Below are 19215 nucleotides of genomic sequence, written 5' to 3'. Positions count from 1 at the left end.
TTATGGTCTCTGGTGTGTGTGAAAGCCCTGGTTTGAGTCTGAGTGTTTCATTTTAGCGGATGGTCAGTGTGACGTATAAAAAGTTCTATAAAACAATCTACCTGTGTGAGTTCCTGTGGTTCATGTATATGAGCATTATCTCTGGGTTGAGAGGTTGCTGGTTTGAACCCCAGCCAGGACTCCAGGCTACGAGTGCAGACAGTTCAGGGCTGAGTGAAGTGGAAAGTGCAAGATGGGTGTGATGGGGGGGAGGGGTAATATTCAGGCAGTTATCCCACCAGGGTCAGAAAAGGAGATGAAAGGGGTTATGGAGCTGGAAGACACAGTTTTGCATTAAATAGGAAATGCTGTAAAATATCTATTACCCACAATTTTTGCCAGATTCTACAGCACCATTTACTCCAACCACCTGATGCCCACATCATTCAGCACAGTGAGCTGGAATCAAAACAGCAATCTCCAATGCCACCAAATCACACAACCAACTACTGGGGTCATAGCACCTTTGTCTTTTAAAATGCCCCCCCCCCCCCCCCCCCCCCAAAAAAAAAAAAAAAACTACTTTTGTCTGTCTGTCACTTCATTAACATCTTACCATCCACACACACAAACAAATGAAGAGGGTCTGCAAACTGCCAACTTCAGGTCTCTTCAGAGATGTTTTTTTTTTTTTTCAGGTTCAAATAAGGACTTTGGCAGAGCCACTCAGGGACATACAGAAACTCATCCAGAAGACACTCTGTCTGCACTCTGGAACAGGTTTTCTTTATGAACATCTCTGTATTCACCTGCATTCATTCACACTTGCTAGTGAAAAGCACACCTATAGCATGATGCTGCCACCACCATGCTTCATCATAGGAACAGTATTAGCCACTTGCAATAAATAAATGAATGAATAAATGCTGGGCTTAAAACAACCCTGAGGGAACCCTCCCAAAGGGATCAATAACGTTTTATCTAATCTAATGAAACAGGTTCTGCATTTAACCCAGCAGGTTGAGTTATTAGAGGAACTCCACACAGAAAAGACCCCGTTGGCCCTGAGGTTCAAACCCAGAACCTGTTTGCTGGAAGGTGACAGTGATAACCACTGCACTACCATGATGGCCTTGCTGTCGCTGGGATTATAACCCCAAAACAAACACAGCCTCAACCCAGCATGTTTAGTGTTAATTCAGAATCAGTGAATGTAAATTTAGCAGAAATTAGCAGAAATGTGACATCTAACTAATTAACTAAGGCAGAGTATCTTTAAATCTCCGAAAAACACAAGAAATTTAGGAATATTACTGCACTGTAATAGTATATGGCACTGTTGCTGTGGTCTTCACACGCTATCCTGCACTCACTCGTTCTGTCTCATCTGTTTTTAAAATAGTGACTTAATTCTGCATTTTATTCCATTTAATCTGATAGATTTCAGTTTGCAGAGGGAAAATCCACGAGCCAATTATTTAAACTTTCAGTAATTATAATTCTTTCAGTGGTGTGATGGAGTTTTGTCCACATCTAATATCAGAGAGGATAAATATTCAGTCTTTTTAAAATCATTTATTTATCTGGCTCTACTGTTCAACTCCATGAAACAGCTTGGTGTGTGTGTGTGTGTGTGGGGGAGGGGGGGGGGTATTTTCTCTGTATTAAATATCTGGTTCACATTAAGTTTCGGTTTCTGTGTGTTTGTATTTCTGTTGAAGTCCAGCCTCCTGTTTCACCTCACTGAGGTCATAAAGAGTGCGAGTCTCTCTAACACACACTGTAAAAAATGTCCGTAATTAAAAGGTACGAACTACCGTATTCTTAGGAGGGAATTTTCCGTAATATTATTCTACGGATGATTTACCCGTATTTTGAAGAACGCAATGCATTGTGGGAGAGACTGTCTTCAGAGGGAACGCAGCCGCCGCTTGCTCGCTCTCTGCTGTCTGAGTGAGTTGGAGTACTGCACTTCTGTGGTAAATAGTATTATTAACTAGACCGGACAATTCCCCGGGGGAAATTGTGAGAGGATGCAGTGCGCGAAGCAATTCGCTCACGCATGTTCGCTGGCCGTGAATGTGTGACCCGCAATGACGTTTCAATGCAATGATTATGTGTGTGCTTGAGACAGCAGCCGTCATGAAGAAGAGCTATTCAACAGTATGACCAAAGTGACTACAGGCGGAAATTAGCATGTACTGCTATAACCTGGGACAGACATCTGTCCTTACCACAAGGATAATGTTTAATTTGTGCACTGTCCCTTTTAAAAATAAAATAAACTCTAAACTCTAAGAAGAGTGTTTGTAGTTTGTATGTACGAACAGAAGTGTTCCTAATAAAGTGGGCGGCTAAGGTGAGGCCTGTCGGCTGCCCTCCTCTCAGTTTCTCAGAGCAGCGGATGTTTGAAAAAGTGCTTTTTTTTTCCAATTAATTCCATAGAAATGAATGGGTTTTTTTTGGGACAAGTGTGACTACTACTTTTGAAAAAATTATGTCTGTAGTGTGAAATTTGTGGCTGAAAACAGTTTAAGTTTGAAATTTTGAGCATGATTTGTGTTTGTGCTTGAGACAGCTTTTCCCTCTGCCCCGTCACTGGCCCCAATTGGCATGGTGACGGGCCTGAACAGGAGAGTTAAGAAACACACACAAGATTATGTCAGGTGTCTACTGTGTTTTGCAAAGAGTAGGCCTCGAACAATCACAAATAACTCGACAACGAAAGCAGCTATTCACAAAATTCTTTCACAGTGAGCGCTAGAAGGGTCTCCTGAATAAAATGATGTATTTTTTTGTTTGTATTGTTAAAAATGAGGACGCTACAGGGAGTTAAAAACGAGTGACTTTTCAGCAACGTTTATACTGGGAGTCAATGAGGCCGCTCACCTGTGCTCTCCTCACTTTGAGGCTTGTCATTCAAAAACCGTAAATCCTATCGTTTAGGTAGACACATTGTGTGAATCAGGACAAGTTTTCCTACTACTTTTGAGAAAATCATGTCTGTAGAGTGAAATTTGTGGCTGAAAACAGAGTTTAAGCGAGAAAGTTTGACCTTTTTTTTGAAGCCGCCTACACTCTAAGCTTAACGACCCTCACTGGTGTGTAACGCAATAGACACCCATTCAAAAGCCGGATTTTCTCCCAGAAACCACATGGCGTTTGAACCGGGCCTGATCCGAAAGTGTAAAACCTAGCAGAAAAGTTGAATGCCAGATCCACAGAGGAGAAGTTTTCCTACGTTTTAGAGTTTGAATCATGTCTCTAGGTGAAAGCATGCCAGAGCAGTGGATGTTTGAAAAACATTGAAAAAGTGCTTTTTTTTCAATTAATTCCATAGAAATGAATGGAGTTTTTTGGGGCGATTTTTTCGCGACTACGTCGCGAAAAAATCGTATTCTATAGAGAAAAGTAATAGCATAGCGAGTCCGATCGAGCCGCACGTTTTGATATATTGTTTGTCTGTGTGCGACGTACGGTTATTGAGTTATTCGAAATCAAAATTTGCGTAGGAATAAGAAGAAGAAGAAGAAGAAAAATACGTAGAAGAACAATAGTTGCAGTGCTTTGCACTGCAACCTATGGGCTCCCCTAGGGGAGCCCATAGGTTGCTGTGCTGCAGCACTGCATCCTAATAATAAGTTACACAGTTAATCAAATCATCTTTGTATGTAGTTCAATTTAATCGGCTACAGCCTGGAATCATGTCGTGAGTCTAGTCTTTTTTAATATCTTCCACGACACAGCTATCAGAGCGGTCAAGATTACCAGCCAACTTGTGATGTCTTAATAGGCTAGGATCTACATCTCGTAAATCAGGGGCGATTCTAGCATCTGATCTTTGGGGGTGCTTAGCCCCCAGAGCTGACAGAGACACCTGGCTTGAACGACAGTGTTTCCACGTTTATTCCGCATTTAGACTAGACTTAACTAGACAAGAAGACTAGACTAGACAAGACTAGACTTATGCAATGTTTTAACAGAAGCTGACCCAATAAACTATGATATCTACACATTTACAGCCACTGACACAAATATTTACGTTATATTTTTAACTAAACAAGACCTACTACTGCATTTGTAATATTGGAGCTATTCATTTTGAACAGTGGTAATTGTTAATTAATGTGTTATTGTGTATTGTGTAATAATAGTGTGTATTATTATGATTTTACATTAGTTTACATTAGTTTATATTTTTTGTTATATTTGTTATATTTTGGTAGTGTTCTTTTGAAAACGTAGGCTATATCCAAACCACACTCACTGTCCCCCCAGACAATGACCAGGGTTTGGATTTGTGAATGATAAGCAAACGTAAACGCTATGTTACATTAAATAAAACTGAGTAACACACGGTGGTCTAGCACCGTAGCACTTGTACAGCTCTGCACAAAAGTATCTCGATATGGATGATAAATGTTGTTTTTATCATTCTATTCATAGACCAGGGAACATCAATATTTCATTATGCATATTATTGTGTTGTGTTTAACAATTGTAATTCCAGTCCGTACCTTCACATCTCGCTATGCCAGTAATACTCAGGTGCTACTTCGAGTTCCTCATCGGTGTGGAATCCAGTTTAAAAAAAAACCCACCATGTCGTAGCAAGCACTCGCGCAGGCAGGCAACCCAATCAGAGGGGACGCAAGGAGGAGAGGTATTTTACTGCTCGTAGAACTATCACGTAACAGGTGAATTCAAGAACACACACACGCCCGCGCACACATTCATTGCGCAGTGCGCAAGGGCGCTTATTTCTGAAAATTACGTCCAAAAGCAGTGTTTTTGAGGGTGCTGAGCTAGGAGGTGCTGAGCTCGTTTTTGGGGGTGCTTGAGCACCCCCAAAAATAGGCTAAACACGCCCCTGTCGTAAATGTAGGGTTTCGGATTTCTATAGACTTACAACATACGTTATAGTTTTGTCTACATTATCATGACTCTGTTGTCCTGTTTCACTTTTACTTAATTTTTAGCGTCCACAATCCGTTTGGCCGCCCAAGTTGCTAGCTAAGTTAGCTCAGCAAGGCTCATGTTGGTAACTGAACAGACGGTTAATAGCTATATTGCCGTTAACGAGAATATAGCTATTAACCGTCTATTCAGTTAAAATCAAGTTGGACTTGCCACAGTCCCATTTGCCTGCCACCATGCTGACCTGTAGCATATGTGGTTTTAAGTCTGTGTCATCCACGGAATATGTCAGTCACTGCAGAACACACAGACACCTGAACAACGTGCGTATGTCATGTGCGCTTAGAGATTGTGGTAGTAGATTTTCTTCTTTCAACAGCCTCGCCGTTCACATGTCACGAACCCATCCTGAGAGAAGTGTTAGGCAAACTTGGAACCGCAGTGTGTCTGTGCCTTTAAAGTGTTCATTCAATTATTGCACGAGAGAATATGTAGAGCTTAAACAGCTGGTGTCTCACTTAAATGACCACATCCAAGAAGGTCTCCATGTTGTGTGCCCGTTTGATGGCTGTGGTCGTACTTTTAATGTGAAGACCTCTCTCTCATCCCATATTTCCAGGATTCATCGTGGGTGGAACACGACCCAAATATCTTCCATTTATTTATCAGATGTACAGGCTCGTCTTACAGACAGCACACCAGAGGTCAGTACATATGTGAGTACAGATCCCGACACTGATGTACACAGTCAGGTATGTCAGGGTAATACAGACAATGACAAAAATGCACAAGATAGGTTCATTGAAAATCTGGCCCTGTTTTGTTTAGGTTTACAGACTAAATACTTAGTTCCAGCCTCTACTATTTCAGAAATTGTCAATGAAATGAAAACACTGCAGGATGTGCAGCAGGAATTCACAATGGGAGTTTTGGGCTTAAAATTGGAACAGTATGGTGTCCAACGTGAAACCTTACTAAGTCTGGGACAGAGCGTATACGAACAGAGCCCTTTGCATGCAGCCTTATGTGCCAGTGGGCCTTTAACAACACACCACCGCAGGCTGCAATACTTTAAGTCTCACTTTAATTATGTTCACCCTGTGGAAGTGACACTGGGGTACAATGACAGTGGGAAGAGGCGACACTACCATTATGTTCCTTTACTTGACAGTCTCAGGGCAATGTTGAAAAAGCTGATGCACAGTGGTGACCTTGCTGAACATGGTAGGCCTATACATGTATTTCGTGATTTTACTGATGGGCATGTTGTTAGGTCAAATGAGATGTTTGCCACAGACCCAGACAGTTTAAAGGTGATGCTTTTTCAGGATGCTTTTGAAGTAGCTAACCCTCTTGGATCTGCCAAGCAAAAGCACAAAATTTTAGCTGTGTATTTCACTCTTGGTAATTTACATCCACATCTGAGATCAACAGTTGATCAGATTCAATTAGTACTGCTTTGTTCAGAGAAAGACTATAAATATTTTGGCGTGGACAAGGTTTTCAGGGAGCTTGTGTCAGATTTGGGTGAATTGGAGGAAAAGGGCATCTCCTTTGAGGATAAGACATTGAAAGGCACTGTTGCATGCATTATGGGAGATAATCTGGGTTCCCACATGATTGGAGGGTTCACAGAAAATTTTAGTTGTGCTGAGTATTTCTGTAGGTACTGTCTTGTCACAAGACCCGCGTTTTTGGCCAATCCTCTCACAGTTTTCACTCCAAGAGATCCTACTGAGTATAATGACTCTGTGCAGTTTCTGGAGAGTCACCCAGATGTGACCACACATCAGGGCATTAAAGGCAACAGTGTGTTTAACAAACTGTCACATTTTCATGTCTGTCAGCCTGGACTGCTGCCCTGTTTAGCGCATGATTTGTTCGAGGGTGTTGTGGACTATGATCTGGCAATGTATTTGCAGTACTTAATTAAGAACGAGAAGTGGTTTAGTTACAAGTTATTAAATGAAAGACTCACTTCATTTCCAGGTGAAAGCAGTAACAAGCCAAATGCTATTCCAAACAAAGGAACAAAACTTGGTGGCCATGCAGCCCAGAACAAGTGGTTATTGCAGTTCCTGCCCATTTTGGTGTATGATAAAATTGCAGATGCTGATAATGCTGTCTGGCAGGCGTGTCTTCTTCTCAGGGAGTTAGTTGAAGTTGTCTGTGCACCTACCCTTTCAGAGTCCCAGATTGCATACATGAAGGTACTGACTGAAGAGTATGTGGAAATGAGGCAGGAGTTGTTCCCACATTCCCCTCTGAGACCAAAACACCACTATCTTTTGCACTATGCAGATTTGAGTTTACATTTTGGTCCTCTCATACACACATGGACGATGCGCTTTGAAAGCAAACATAGCTATTTTAAAAGATGCACTAGGTCAAGTCAAAACTTCAAGAATGTCACAAAGTCACTTGCGAATAGGCATCAGCTGTTTCAAGCTTATCAGAGTCAGGGAAATTTATTCAGCTCCCAGGTTCAGGTGTCAGACTCCACACGGTTCTATCCACAGCTGTATGATGCTAGCATAAGGGCAGCTGTTGCAGATTTTGGACTAGACTCCTCCAACTCCATTGTCACAGACAAAGTACAAGTTAAAGGGACCAAGTATGCAAATGGTATGCTTGTGATACAGGAATATACCAAAGGACAACTGCAGTTGGGTGAAATAGCCAGCATTCTGATCAAATGTGAAAAAACTGTCCTGCTTTTGCTACAGGGGAAAACTGCCAGCTGGGTACCTGAGATTGGTGTCTATGAAATGGAAAAAAATGGTTCAGAAACTCTTTCTTGTAAAACCCTTGACAGTCTCAGTGATTATTCTCCACTGTCCTTTTACCACAGAGGTGCAAGGTTGCTCTCGCCACTCAGGCATCTTCCACAATGGAGGTTGTGAAGAATGTTATAACAAGGGCCATGCCTGTACTAACAACTGACGTCATAGAAGAGCTGATGGATCATCTAAAACATATTGGTGTTAACAGCATTGATGATATGCAATACCTAACCAGCGAAGACTTGGATGGCATTTTGCCTCCAATTCAAAGGAGGCGGTTAATTCAAGCCTTCACTGCAGGTAAGTGTTTACTTTTATTATACTGTAAACCAAATACACTATATTGCGAAGTGTTCTGCTTGGAAAAAAACTTTGTGTATGCCTCTGATCATCTGCCTTGTCAGATCTATCTGTTGCGATGGCAACATGGGCTGGGACAGGTTGATTCACTGCTTTGCCCCGCATTGCTGCTTGCAGCTATATTTATTCAACTTTTAGTCCATGGGCCAGGACCCAAAAATTCACATATTGGTACCACCTGAGGTGGCAAAATCTATCATTGATTTTTTGTAATCCTCTATGTCTGAGGGACATTATTTGGTATGATAGCCCTCTCTAAGTGGTAGCCGTCTTATATTTTTACTAGCTTTTATAACGCTACCCAGTGCAGTTTGCAATACATGCCTATGTATGGGTATAGGTGTATGAAAGTATGTGGGATGATGGGATATGTTTTCATCTGTGTTATATAACATGTAGACATCATAGGCATGTAGAAAATATACAGTTATATATCAATCACACCCTTTTCCCGTAATATAACATAGGGATAGATTGAGGCAGAAGACTGTAACAGGATGGGTCAAATTCCAAGTCTTGCTATATCACATCTGGAGAGTATGTGCCTTCAGAAAATATATGGGCTTGATAGCTTAATGTACATAACTATTTTAGGCCTGAAACCCATAATTGACCAATGTATTTGAATGAAAATCAATGCATTTCAATGTGATAAAATGTACATTACAAACCAAAGGTATAGAGGCATGTTAGAAGCTGGAAGATGTTTCAATGCACATAACATTTTATCTAGAGCATAGACCTTAGAAAATAAATGGGTTTTATAGCTTAATACACAATTCACAGCTATTTTAGGCCCGAAACTATTGAAAATTAATGCATTTCAATGTAATGCAAAGTGCATTGCAGAACTAAGGAAGAGAGGAATGTGGGAAGTTGGGAGATGTTTCAATGCACATTAGATAACAGAGTATAGACTTTTAGAAAATATATGGGTAAGATAGCTTAATACACATTACACAGCTATTTTAGACCTGACATTTTCTTGAGTGCTACACACAGTAAATTATACAATAATATGGAGGAAGGCAAGGCCCCTCTCTCCCAAAAACTGAATTACAGCAACAACTCTTCTCAAAACGTCCCGCCAGTATTGCCTTTCTCCATCAATTTGTTTGACAAGATCAGAATCAATTCTTCCTGTGTCTTTGGAACGACTGTGTAATGCTAACATGCAAGCCCTATGCTCCTCACTCCTCTCATGCTCACCGATACGCTCAGAATGTTTCCAATCAGAAAACCCGTTGACAAACGCATTGTGCTTACTTGAGAACAGTTTGCAAGCAAAACAATAGATGCAACCAGAGGAAGGAGAGTAAAGGAGCCACTGCCTTGTCACAGACTGACCATTAGGTAGAGAGCGTTTGATTAAGGAATTTGTGAAACTCCTAGTGATGGCCAAAAGCTGCAATGTAAAGCTTAAGGGCAGAAAGTAGCTGTTGTTTACATATCAAAGGTAATATGCAAAAAGTCGCTAAATTCACTAGATGAAGTTGCCAGAGATGGCCAAAAGTCAATACAATACAACAAGCCTTAAAGTGCAGAAGGTGTTTTTTATAAAATTTTTAATATAATATAAACACGAAATGCACTAGCCTTTTAAGGTAGGCTTTTAACCTTTGAAGGTGCTGTATGATATACGTATAATATAATATAATATAATATGTAAGGGTTAACGTTCGGCGAGAAGGTCCCTACCGTGGAATAGCGGCACGACAGAGAGAATCATGGGTCTTGATCTCTCTGAAGTGCCGCTATTCCACGAAAGGGACCGCCTCGCCTTGCGTTAACCCGCTTATTACATGGCTATACTTAAATTATTCACACATGGTGGCGACGTTTTTGATTTCATGTTAAGTTTAATGAATGATTGAGAGGTTGTTGCTTGCGCAACACAAAATAGTCCGTTGCCGTTCTGGAACACCGGTGTCTGTTGCCATTGGCAGCGGTCCGATATAGACCAACACGTCTGATCCTCAAATAACAGACGTGCGAACGTTGGGGAGCCCCATTCAAATGAACGGCGCATTCTACAGAGTGAAGACGACCCATGTAATGTAATATAATATAATATAAATGTATACAAGCCTTTAACCCTCTTTCTCCCATAGCTGCCGTTAGCGCCCGACTTGTATTCTCCCATAGCTGCCGAAAGCGCCCGAAATCGCCCGACAAGAAAATACACCTGTAACTGCAAAAAATGTTGTTGCTGAACTTCAAATACAAATGACACTAGTTAATGAGACTGTAATACACGTATTTGTGTATTAAAATGTATATGTTTGTATGAAATTATTTTTAGATATGGTCATGTTTTTACGTGGTGTCCCCTTGGTTGCGGCTCAGACTGATTCTGTGTTTGGGCGCATCTTCATAGCTGGCTAAATTAGTCAATCGTCCATGTTTGTTTACACTTTGTTTGCTTACATTACTGTCAATTCCTGTGGTCTCGTGCCAAATCTTCTTCTGTAGCAGCTATTGTTATTAAATTTACCTCAGAACAACTAGCCAGACCAAGAAAATGACTGCGCAGAAAAGACGCCATTTTTTTTTTAACTCTGGAGGAGGCAGTGGCGTTATGCCTCAACTCCGAGTCAGAGCCAGACTTGTCCGTCTCGGATTTCAGTGATGCAAGTTCTAAAGTGAACTTGGATAATTACATAATTAAAGGGTTAAAAAGGCTGTTGAATATTAAACTAAACAAGTGACGTTGCACAGGTTGAATGCAAAGCAAGTTGTCAAGCTGAAAGCCAAGGTCAGGTTATGAGTGAAGAGAAGTGATGCAGGGGGCTATATATATATAGAGAGAGAGAGCCAAAGTCTCCGCCCCTTCTTTCAGTCCACTCAGTGTGGCCAATTTAGCACCCAGGGGCCCTCTGGTTGCCGTACCGCGTGGCCCAGGGGCCCTCTGGTTGCCATATCCCGTGGCCCAGGGGCCCTCTGGTTGCCGTACCGCATGGCCCAGGGGCCCTCTGGTTGCCATACTGCATGGCCCAGGGGCCCTGTGATTCCTGTATCCTGTGGCCGAGGGCCCTCTGACTGCTGTCACTGTTCCCCCAGCCCAATTCAGTTTGAATTCAATTCAAATGTTTTCGAACGAACCTTCCAATGATAACAGTATTTTTTTGAAAAAATAAAGAACTTAAAGGTGCAGTGTGTAAGACTGTGGTCAAAGTAGGTATTGCAACAACAATGTTCATTGAAAATGAGATGCCTATTGCCACATTTGATCTTTTCATGAATATTTACCAAGTAATAAACTAATATTTACCAGTATGACAAAATACAGTAAGTTTCCAGCTAAAAATGCCCATTTCTGGAAATTCAAAATGGCGGACAATGGAGAAGATCCCATTTTTCTTGTATGAAAAGTGCAATTTTCCCAGTCATAATGACTACATAGAATTTGATGCACAACAGGGTATGTTCATTGTGCTTGGCGTTTCTGGTCAATGTACAGCAAATGGTATTCTTGGCAGATCAGTTCTTTCTTGCATGGGCCAATGGCATTTAAGTGCAATATCACAGTATTAGGCCTATATTATATTATATTATATTATATTATATTATATTATATTATATTATATTATATTATATTATATTATATTATATTGTGGCTTATTATATTATGACCTATTATATTATAGCCCATTATATTACATTATAGCTGTTATGATGTAAATAGCTGTTATTATGTAAATTATGGCTAGTGAAAAGACTGAATGGCTAGTGAGTCAGGACAACCACTAGCCAAAATGGCCGGTAAGCAAAAAAGTTAACATCAAGCCCTGGTGTGAATCTAAGTGTAACCATATTTATTTGATTAAATTGTTGTTTTTTATCCATAGACTTGCAAGCTGTACTTGGCTCAACGTCTCTGCAACCGAATGTCCATCTCCCTGAAAATCCACCTCTGACACCTGGTCCCATGGAGGAGTCTTCATCCCGGGAGACTGTTGTACTATGGCACAAAATGCCTCCAAACCTTATGCTTGCCTTACGTGAAAAGAAGAGACCAAAACCTAAAGAGAGACGAGAGATGATCCGTATAGTTATTGACGATGTACTAGCTAAAGAACGTGGAAGACCTGGAAGAGGAAAGCTGCGTGAGATTGCCAAGAAGATAGTACAACAATATCCCTCCTCTTTCCAAGACAGAGAGATGAATGGAACCACGGTAATTGGAACTGGGTATGATTCAGTGTTCATACAGCTTGAGAACAGACTTGAGAACATTAGTAGGCCATGTACCTTCAACTCGAGGCCAGCAGCAGAAAGGGGAGATGAGATAAGAAAGAAGTCCAGCCACTCGGATCGATATGTATGTGTGGAGTGGCAGCCTGCTGTTGAGAACACTCCTGAACTAGAGTCTAAAAAAGATGACTTGAAGAACGATTTCAAGACCCGCCAGCTGGAGGAATCAGTTGTTCGCAAATTGATGACTGACACATACTCCATCCAACGAACTGCAATCAACAATGGAAGCACTGTGAAAACTCTAATGGAGGAGTGGCCCTTCCTTTTTGAAGCTGCATGCATGTTTGACCACACACACACACACTTCTTGGCTTGGAAGTCCAAACAAAGCTGGCAGAGGAGGTGTCCAGAAAGGGAAAGGGCATCAAAGACTTTCTACAGTCCAGGGGGATAAAGATGGCACCCAGTAACGATCTAGTACAGCTGATCTCTGGGATCGCAAAATTCTTCAGAGAAAAGCCTGAACAACTCTTCCACCCAAGTGAGGTGGGTTTATAAATGTTTTATCACTGTGTTATTCATGATGAACTACAATGTATTTGTATGGGGCATACTGTTCTGGATGGAAAAATAGTTATTCAGCTATTCAGTATTTCTTCTTTTATTTCCTAACAACAGGAATCTGCTGCTGCCGCACTACCACTGCAAAGCACACCTTGCATCCTTACCACGGGTTTGTAATCTGTTTGATATTCAAAAAAATATGTGTTATGGATTTGATTTCACTGTCTATCTTCCTCATTCCTCACATGCTTCTTCTCTCCTGTCTTTTTCTCCTGCTTCTCGCTCCCTTCTTTGTCTCTTCCTCTTTCCCCATTCGCTTTCTCCCTTCTTGTCTGTTCTGTTTTCAGAAACTCACTCTATGTTTTGTTTGTGAAATAACTTTTTAATGGGTGGGCTTATTTCCATCAAGTCTTGTGTGCTAAAACTCTATGATCGGTGCATGAAGTAATAGAAGTTTGGAAGCCAGCACTTTCAAGGTGGCCGTGGAGTTCATAATTAAGTATCGTGTTCCACCCGTTTTCATTTGTTAATATATTCTCTTATGAATTTTACATGTTTAAGGTGATCATCATTACAAAATCGCCGTGGACCAAGAAGTCGTAAACAACCACATCAGCTCCATGATTGTAGCTCTGAGTTACACTTTTGCTGCATTTTATGTTTTTAACATAAAGTACCCAAAAGACATGGCTCTCACGCTGGAGTTCATTCAAAGGTAAGCAATTCTTACTGTTATGTTTTGTTTTTTTGTTTTTTTTTGGGGGGGGGGCACAAGCAGTTTTGCTGTGAAGGCTACTGTTTAGTACGGCAGACGAGCGACTTCGAGCGACTTTTGAGTAAAACCATGCAAATTGGTACACATATCCATCTTGGTATGCTGATTAATATTAGATATGGAGGCGTCGCGATGCTAAAGATGCTAAATTTTCAAGATGGCCACCAAATCCAATATGGCCAACCCATATTGATGAAACTATCAGGTATTTTGTTGTAAATGCATGAAAATTGATACAGTTAGCTCTTGATATGCTGATTAATATTAGAAGTAGAGGCATAGCAGAAAAAAAATCTGATTTCTCAAGATAGCCGCCAAATCAAATATATCTGACCCATATTAGTATAACCACCATGCACTTTGCAGTAGGAGCATGCAAATCAGCACAAATATACTTCATATGTTGAGCAATCTAGTAGTTGGCCATATTTGATTTGGTGGCCATCTTGCAAATTCAGCTTTTTTTGTGACGTTTTTGTGACAGTTATTAATCAGCATATCAAGAACTGTGTACCAATTTCCATGCTTATACTACAAAGTGCCGGGAGGTTTCACTAATATGGGTTAGCCATATTTGATTTAGCGGCCATCTTGAAACGTCAGCATTTTTCGCAATGCCTCCATTTCTATTATTAATCAGCACATGAAGAAGTAACTGTGTACCACTTTCCATGCTTTTACTACAAAGTGCCCAGTAGTTTCATTAATATGGGTTTGCCATATTGGATTTTGCAGCCATCTTGAAAATTCAGCATTTTTCGCAACGCCTCCACATCTTATATTAATCAGAATATCATGAAAGATATGTGTACCGATTTTTATGCTTTTACTCAAAAGGGCACGGTTTGGCCCTTTTTTGTCGCTCATCCTTCGTACTATATGGTTTATTCAGCATCTTTCCTCCACATTCTTTGTCTATGACAGCCTATGGAAATGTATGGTAAATGGTTGTGACAGATCTTTTTTCCATAATGTATATGGCAGCCAATAGGACCATGTGAAAGAAAGTGGTGAAATTTGGCACACACATTCTAGACAGTCCCCTGATTCTTTTCAACAAGTTCTATTTTGACACCTCACACACAATTCAAAAGCTCAAAGTTTTTCAACTTTCAGCCTCTGCCAATTCTGATTTTGTGAGAATTGAAAATAAAGTGCAGCCCCATAATGCACACCGTTCCACTAGTGGAACGCTGTAATGGTCATTGTAAAGTTAACAAACACAGTACTACACTAGAAAAGTAGATCCACCGCGCTCCTGTTCCTCACTATCTGGTGCGTCACGGGAAAGGACTGAGTTCTAATCAGTGAAGAAAATCACTGGAGCATCTCAGATGTGGAAAAATATTTTTCTGCTTTTATTGAGCAGTGCCAAACTAACGTTTCGACGTTACCGCGTCTTCATCAGAGTCGGGAAAAAAACGATGAACGACTCTGATGAAGACGCGGTAACGTCGAAACGTTAGTTTGGCACTGCTCAATAAAAGCAGAAAAAGATTTTTCCACATCTGAGATGCTCCGGTGATTTTCTTCACTGGACAGTACTACACTACTAACAGAGGGCCATTAGTACTGCACTACGACTTGGTCATTGTCATTCTGGTAACAGCAAATGCATAAGGCCATGTCTCAAAGGGTTAAATATTGTACTAACTATTTACAATTTGTTTTGCAATGAATCCATTAGGCTCATTTCATGTGCAATCAGACGCTTTGGGGCTGATTTTAATGAAACTTGATTTTAATGAATATTTACGTAAGTAATAAACCAATGTACCAAAGTATTGTATAGTATAGTATAGTATAAGTTTTGCAGCTTAAAATGTAGAATTTTTGGAAATTCAAAATGGCGGACATGAAGAAGATCCCACTTTTCATGAATGAAAAGTGCAATTTTCCTAGTCATTATGAATACTTAAAATTTCATGGTGGTGGTAAGTATTTGTGAACAAGGTGACATTTGTGAATGGGCAGAATTAATTCTGGAAATACAGTATTAAATACAGTGCACCTTTAAGGTAGAAACAGACTAAGAAAGTTTTGATTAATAGTGTTGGACACCATACATTTATCCTTGATTATGTCTGTCAGGGTAAGTCACATAGAAATGGTTTTGATTTAGCTTGGAAGCTCTTTTCTGGCTCTACAAATTACACAACCAACATGGGATACAACAATCATCAGAATATTATGATAGATTATGAGATATTAAAATATTGTCATTTGAATTTTAAAAAGCTACATTAAAATGAGTCATTTTTCTACTTAAGTTGGGGTATTATAACATCTCCTGAAAGTTTGGTCTTTGGTCCTTGTCATATAATTTGACGTTTAGGGTGAAATAAGTTGTAATAAAGTAGTTGTAGTAGTACAGTAGTATCAGAGAAGGTTAGCCCACCTGATATACGGTACGTACCCAACCTGTCACTCCGCCCAAAATAGCATGAGCATTTTGGGTGGAGTGTCAGATGGGGAACTCCTGTCAGTTGGGGTACTCTTCTCTGACACTACTCTATTACAACTTTACTACAACTCATTTCACTCTAGAAGTCGCATTATCTCTGCAATGACTCTAGAGACCAAGACCACACTTTCTGTTGATGAAATTGACATGATATCCTACCTATCCTGTCCTAGGCAAAAACTGACTAATTTTAAAAGACAACTTTTTCTATATTCAATATTTAGTATATTAACATCTCATAATTCATATTCTGTTGCTCGCTGTATTCCCTGCTCTTTGAGCTATTTGTAGAGCCAGATAAGACATCATCCAAACAATCTCTGTGTGATTGATTGACATAAACAAGGATGAATGTACAGTGTACCACCCTCTTAATTAGACATTCTTAGCTTTTTCTCCCTTTTTATTGATGCCAGACTCAGGCAAACGTAGTTCTGGGATTCTACCTTCCCAGTAAAAAGGCACACCAAGTTTCAATAAAAGTTTCAAGTTTCAATAAAATCCGTGCGGGTCAGGCCCCAAAGTGTATGATTCAACTAGCTTGCATAAGCAAATTCTATGTGTTAAGTCATAACATCACTCCAACAGCATATCTAAAAATACTTTAAATATTCTTTTAGAGTTTTCCTGGGAATAAATCCAGAACGAGGGTCAAAGGCTGAGAAGAAGGGAAAGAAACACCTTCACTTGCCCCCAAGACTTCTGAAGTTCTTGTGTGAACTGAACAGTTTTGAAAACCCCTGAATGGAAATGTGAACATTTGCATGCATGTGCACGCATGCGCGCGCACGCACACACACACAAAGCTGAGTTTCTGCTGAGGTCTGGAATGCCCCTCAACTCCCACCCCTTAATTGTTTAGGTGCGTGTTTCTTTTTTTTGTTCTTTCTTAAGAGACTTTGAAACCTGTTTGTTGGGAATCATAGACCTCACCCTTCAATCCAATTTAAAAGTTACAAATATCAAATCATTTTGTGGGTTTTGTATGTTGCATGACGTTCTTAAAAATGACAGGGTGCTAGTCATAATGAATACTTGATGAAATTTGTGGTGGTGTTAAATATTCTTGAATTAATTATTTGTGAATTAACAGCATGACTTCCCATAGACCTGTCCCTTCAATCCAATTTAAAAGGTACAAATATCAAATCATTTTGTGTTTTTTGTATGTTCTTAAAAATGTCAGTGTGCTAGTCATAATGAATATTTGATGAAGATAACATCTCTGAATTCATAGCATGAATTATTGAAATAAACTACTAAAATGGCATCTCACCTTGTGTAGACGTGTGTAATGTACTGTATTAAAAGACTTAACTTTGTGTAGATGACAAAAACAATCTCTGTTTATATATATTAAACTATCACATATTGGTAATGCATATTCAGATTCATATATTTGTCCTTAAGACATTTTTTCCTAGTTTGGACAGAAATCGACTTTATATCTAAGGGGTTATCAGTTTTCCACTAAAAGAAGTGTCTGTGAAAGAACCGAATTTACTGTAAATCCACAGAATTCTCCTTTCTTATAATGAAGGGGAATACATGTGAATGAACAGAAAGTTTATTGTAAATCTACGGAATTCTCCTTTTCTATAATGAACGGGAGTACATGTGAATGAACAGAGAATGTATTGTAAATCTACGGAATTCTCCTTTTTATGATGGACAGAGAATTTACTCTAAAAATACGGAATTCTCCGTTACAGAATAAACGGAAGGGCCGTAATGTAAACGGAGAAGTTACTGGTAATTTACTGCCAGGACTTTATCCGTTTTTTTACGGAATTTTTTTTTACAGTGCACACACACCGAGAGAGAGAGAGAGAGAGAGAGAAACACATCCTGCAACCTGAACAGGTATGTGGAGTTTTAGAGAGTTTACAAGTTTATATTTATAATCGAATAGCACTAACTAGGCGGCACGGTGGTGTAGTGGTTAGCGCTGGGAGGATAACAGTAGGGGATAGGCTCCAGCTTGCCTGCGACCCTGCAGAAGGATAAAGCGGCTAGAGATGATGAGATGAGATAACACTAACTAAAGACCACAGATTATTTCAAAACCGTCAGACTTACCTTGTTCTAAATTTATCATATAATACAGTAAATACTGAACAGTATGGTGTATACTCAGGGGTGTGGGCGTGGTACGCGGGGGTACGCCGTCCACCCACTTCTCCCGAGGTGAAATTTAAAAAAAAAAAAAAAAGTGTCATTCAATGGCCTGAGTTTATACACGCTCTTGACAGCCAACGTCAAATGTAAGTTATACGGATTTTATTTTTTCACTTTCGAGGCAGCATGATCTGTCGGTTTAATGCTTTATGATCTTTGAAGTTCTAATGCGATTTTTGCTCAGTATAGGCCTATGATTTTGAATAGCCTAATAATAACAGTAGGGTCTCTCTCTCTCTCTCTCTCTGTGTGTGTGTGTGTGTGTGTGTGTGTGTGAGATTTCCGGGCGTTCATGGTAGCAGCACCGAGAGGGCAACAGAACTGATATAATCGCCTGCCTGGTCATCCTTACGCGGATAATTTCACCACATACTGTATTATATAGTATATATGATTTGAAATTCATAATCTTTGTGGCCTTCCTGTTTAGTGTTTTGTTGTACAACCAAAAATGTGAAATGACAATAAATTTAAAGAAATACTCAAGTCTTTAAGAAGGAGTGCATGGTAGGGCTTAACCCAATGGCTGCATGTCATGTATTTTGTATACGCAGGTGCCTCAATCGCGCCAGACTAAATACCTGATTTATTCGATTAGTGCCTTTTGTAATAAATTTCAGCCCATTGCTTGTTTGTATGCGATGTGAGTGACGTGACTTTTTTTGAACTTCTGGACACATGCTGTAGCTGTTGCCACGGCAGTAAGTAGGCTAGTAAAAATATCGAATTCCGAATGCAGCTCGGCTCAAATGAACATGAATCGAACATGAACAAAGGTGTTTGTGTATCATAATTTCCAATATTTCGGCTTCACGCATGATAGTCCATGTTAAACCTATGCAAGGTTTATGTTGAGTTCCAGCAGCAGAGTGGTGCTGTCTACGACGATGCATTCGGAAGGAGAAGGCGAATTTGTTCCTCTTTAGCCATTTCGGCATATTTATTGGAGACAAAATAAACCGCGGCTTTTCGCCATAACAGTTGGGCTGTACTGACAA

At 40.0% G+C, this 19215-nt stretch overlaps 1 protein-coding gene across 5 annotated transcripts; it reads left to right on the top strand.

The window, feature by feature from the left end:
- Nucleotides 1–1755: 1755 nt before the first annotated feature.
- On the top strand, nucleotides 1756–17309 carry LOC132883549 (zinc finger and BTB domain-containing protein 17-like). 5 transcript variants are annotated; one of them, XR_009654365.1, is made up of 6 exons: nucleotides 1756–1958; nucleotides 7748–7979; nucleotides 11888–12782; nucleotides 12915–12969; nucleotides 13362–13515; nucleotides 16660–17309. XR_009654365.1 is itself a non-coding variant. In XM_060917287.1 (6 exons), exons 3-6 carry the CDS (start codon nucleotides 12693–12695, stop codon nucleotides 16781–16783), a joined length of 423 nt encoding a protein of 140 aa, XP_060773270.1. In that variant the 5' UTR covers nucleotides 5264–5612; nucleotides 7748–7979; nucleotides 11888–12692; the 3' UTR covers nucleotides 16784–17309. The 5 variants fall into 5 exon arrangements, 2 of the variants coding, with proteins under 2 accessions (XP_060773269.1, XP_060773270.1); XR_009654364.1 differs by lacking the exon at nucleotides 1756–1958 and adding an exon at nucleotides 5251–5600; XR_009654363.1 differs by lacking the exon at nucleotides 1756–1958 and adding an exon at nucleotides 5251–5612.
- The last annotated feature ends 1906 nt before the right edge of the window (nucleotides 17310–19215 follow it).

Source organism: Neoarius graeffei, chromosome 3, assembly GCF_027579695.1.
Source record: "Neoarius graeffei isolate fNeoGra1 chromosome 3, fNeoGra1.pri, whole genome shotgun sequence".
In the NCBI taxonomy this organism is placed as follows: Eukaryota; Metazoa; Chordata; class Actinopteri; order Siluriformes; family Ariidae; genus Neoarius; species Neoarius graeffei.
The sequence above is the reverse complement of the archived record's forward strand: the minus strand, read 5'-3'. Positions and strand labels throughout refer to the sequence as shown.

Excerpts from the sequence above, each read along its gene's own strand:
- LOC132883549 (XM_060917286.1), top strand. The coding sequence starts at position 5,133 with ATGCTGACCTGTAGCATATGTGGTTTTAAGTCTGTGTCATCCACGGAA. Across the intron at positions 12,970-13,361 it reads ACCTTGCATCCTTACCACGG|GTGATCATCATTACAAAATC; the intron begins GTTTGTAATCTG and ends TACATGTTTAAG. Across the intron at positions 13,516-16,659 it reads ACGCTGGAGTTCATTCAAAG|AGTTTTCCTGGGAATAAATC; the intron begins GTAAGCAATTCT and ends ATATTCTTTTAG.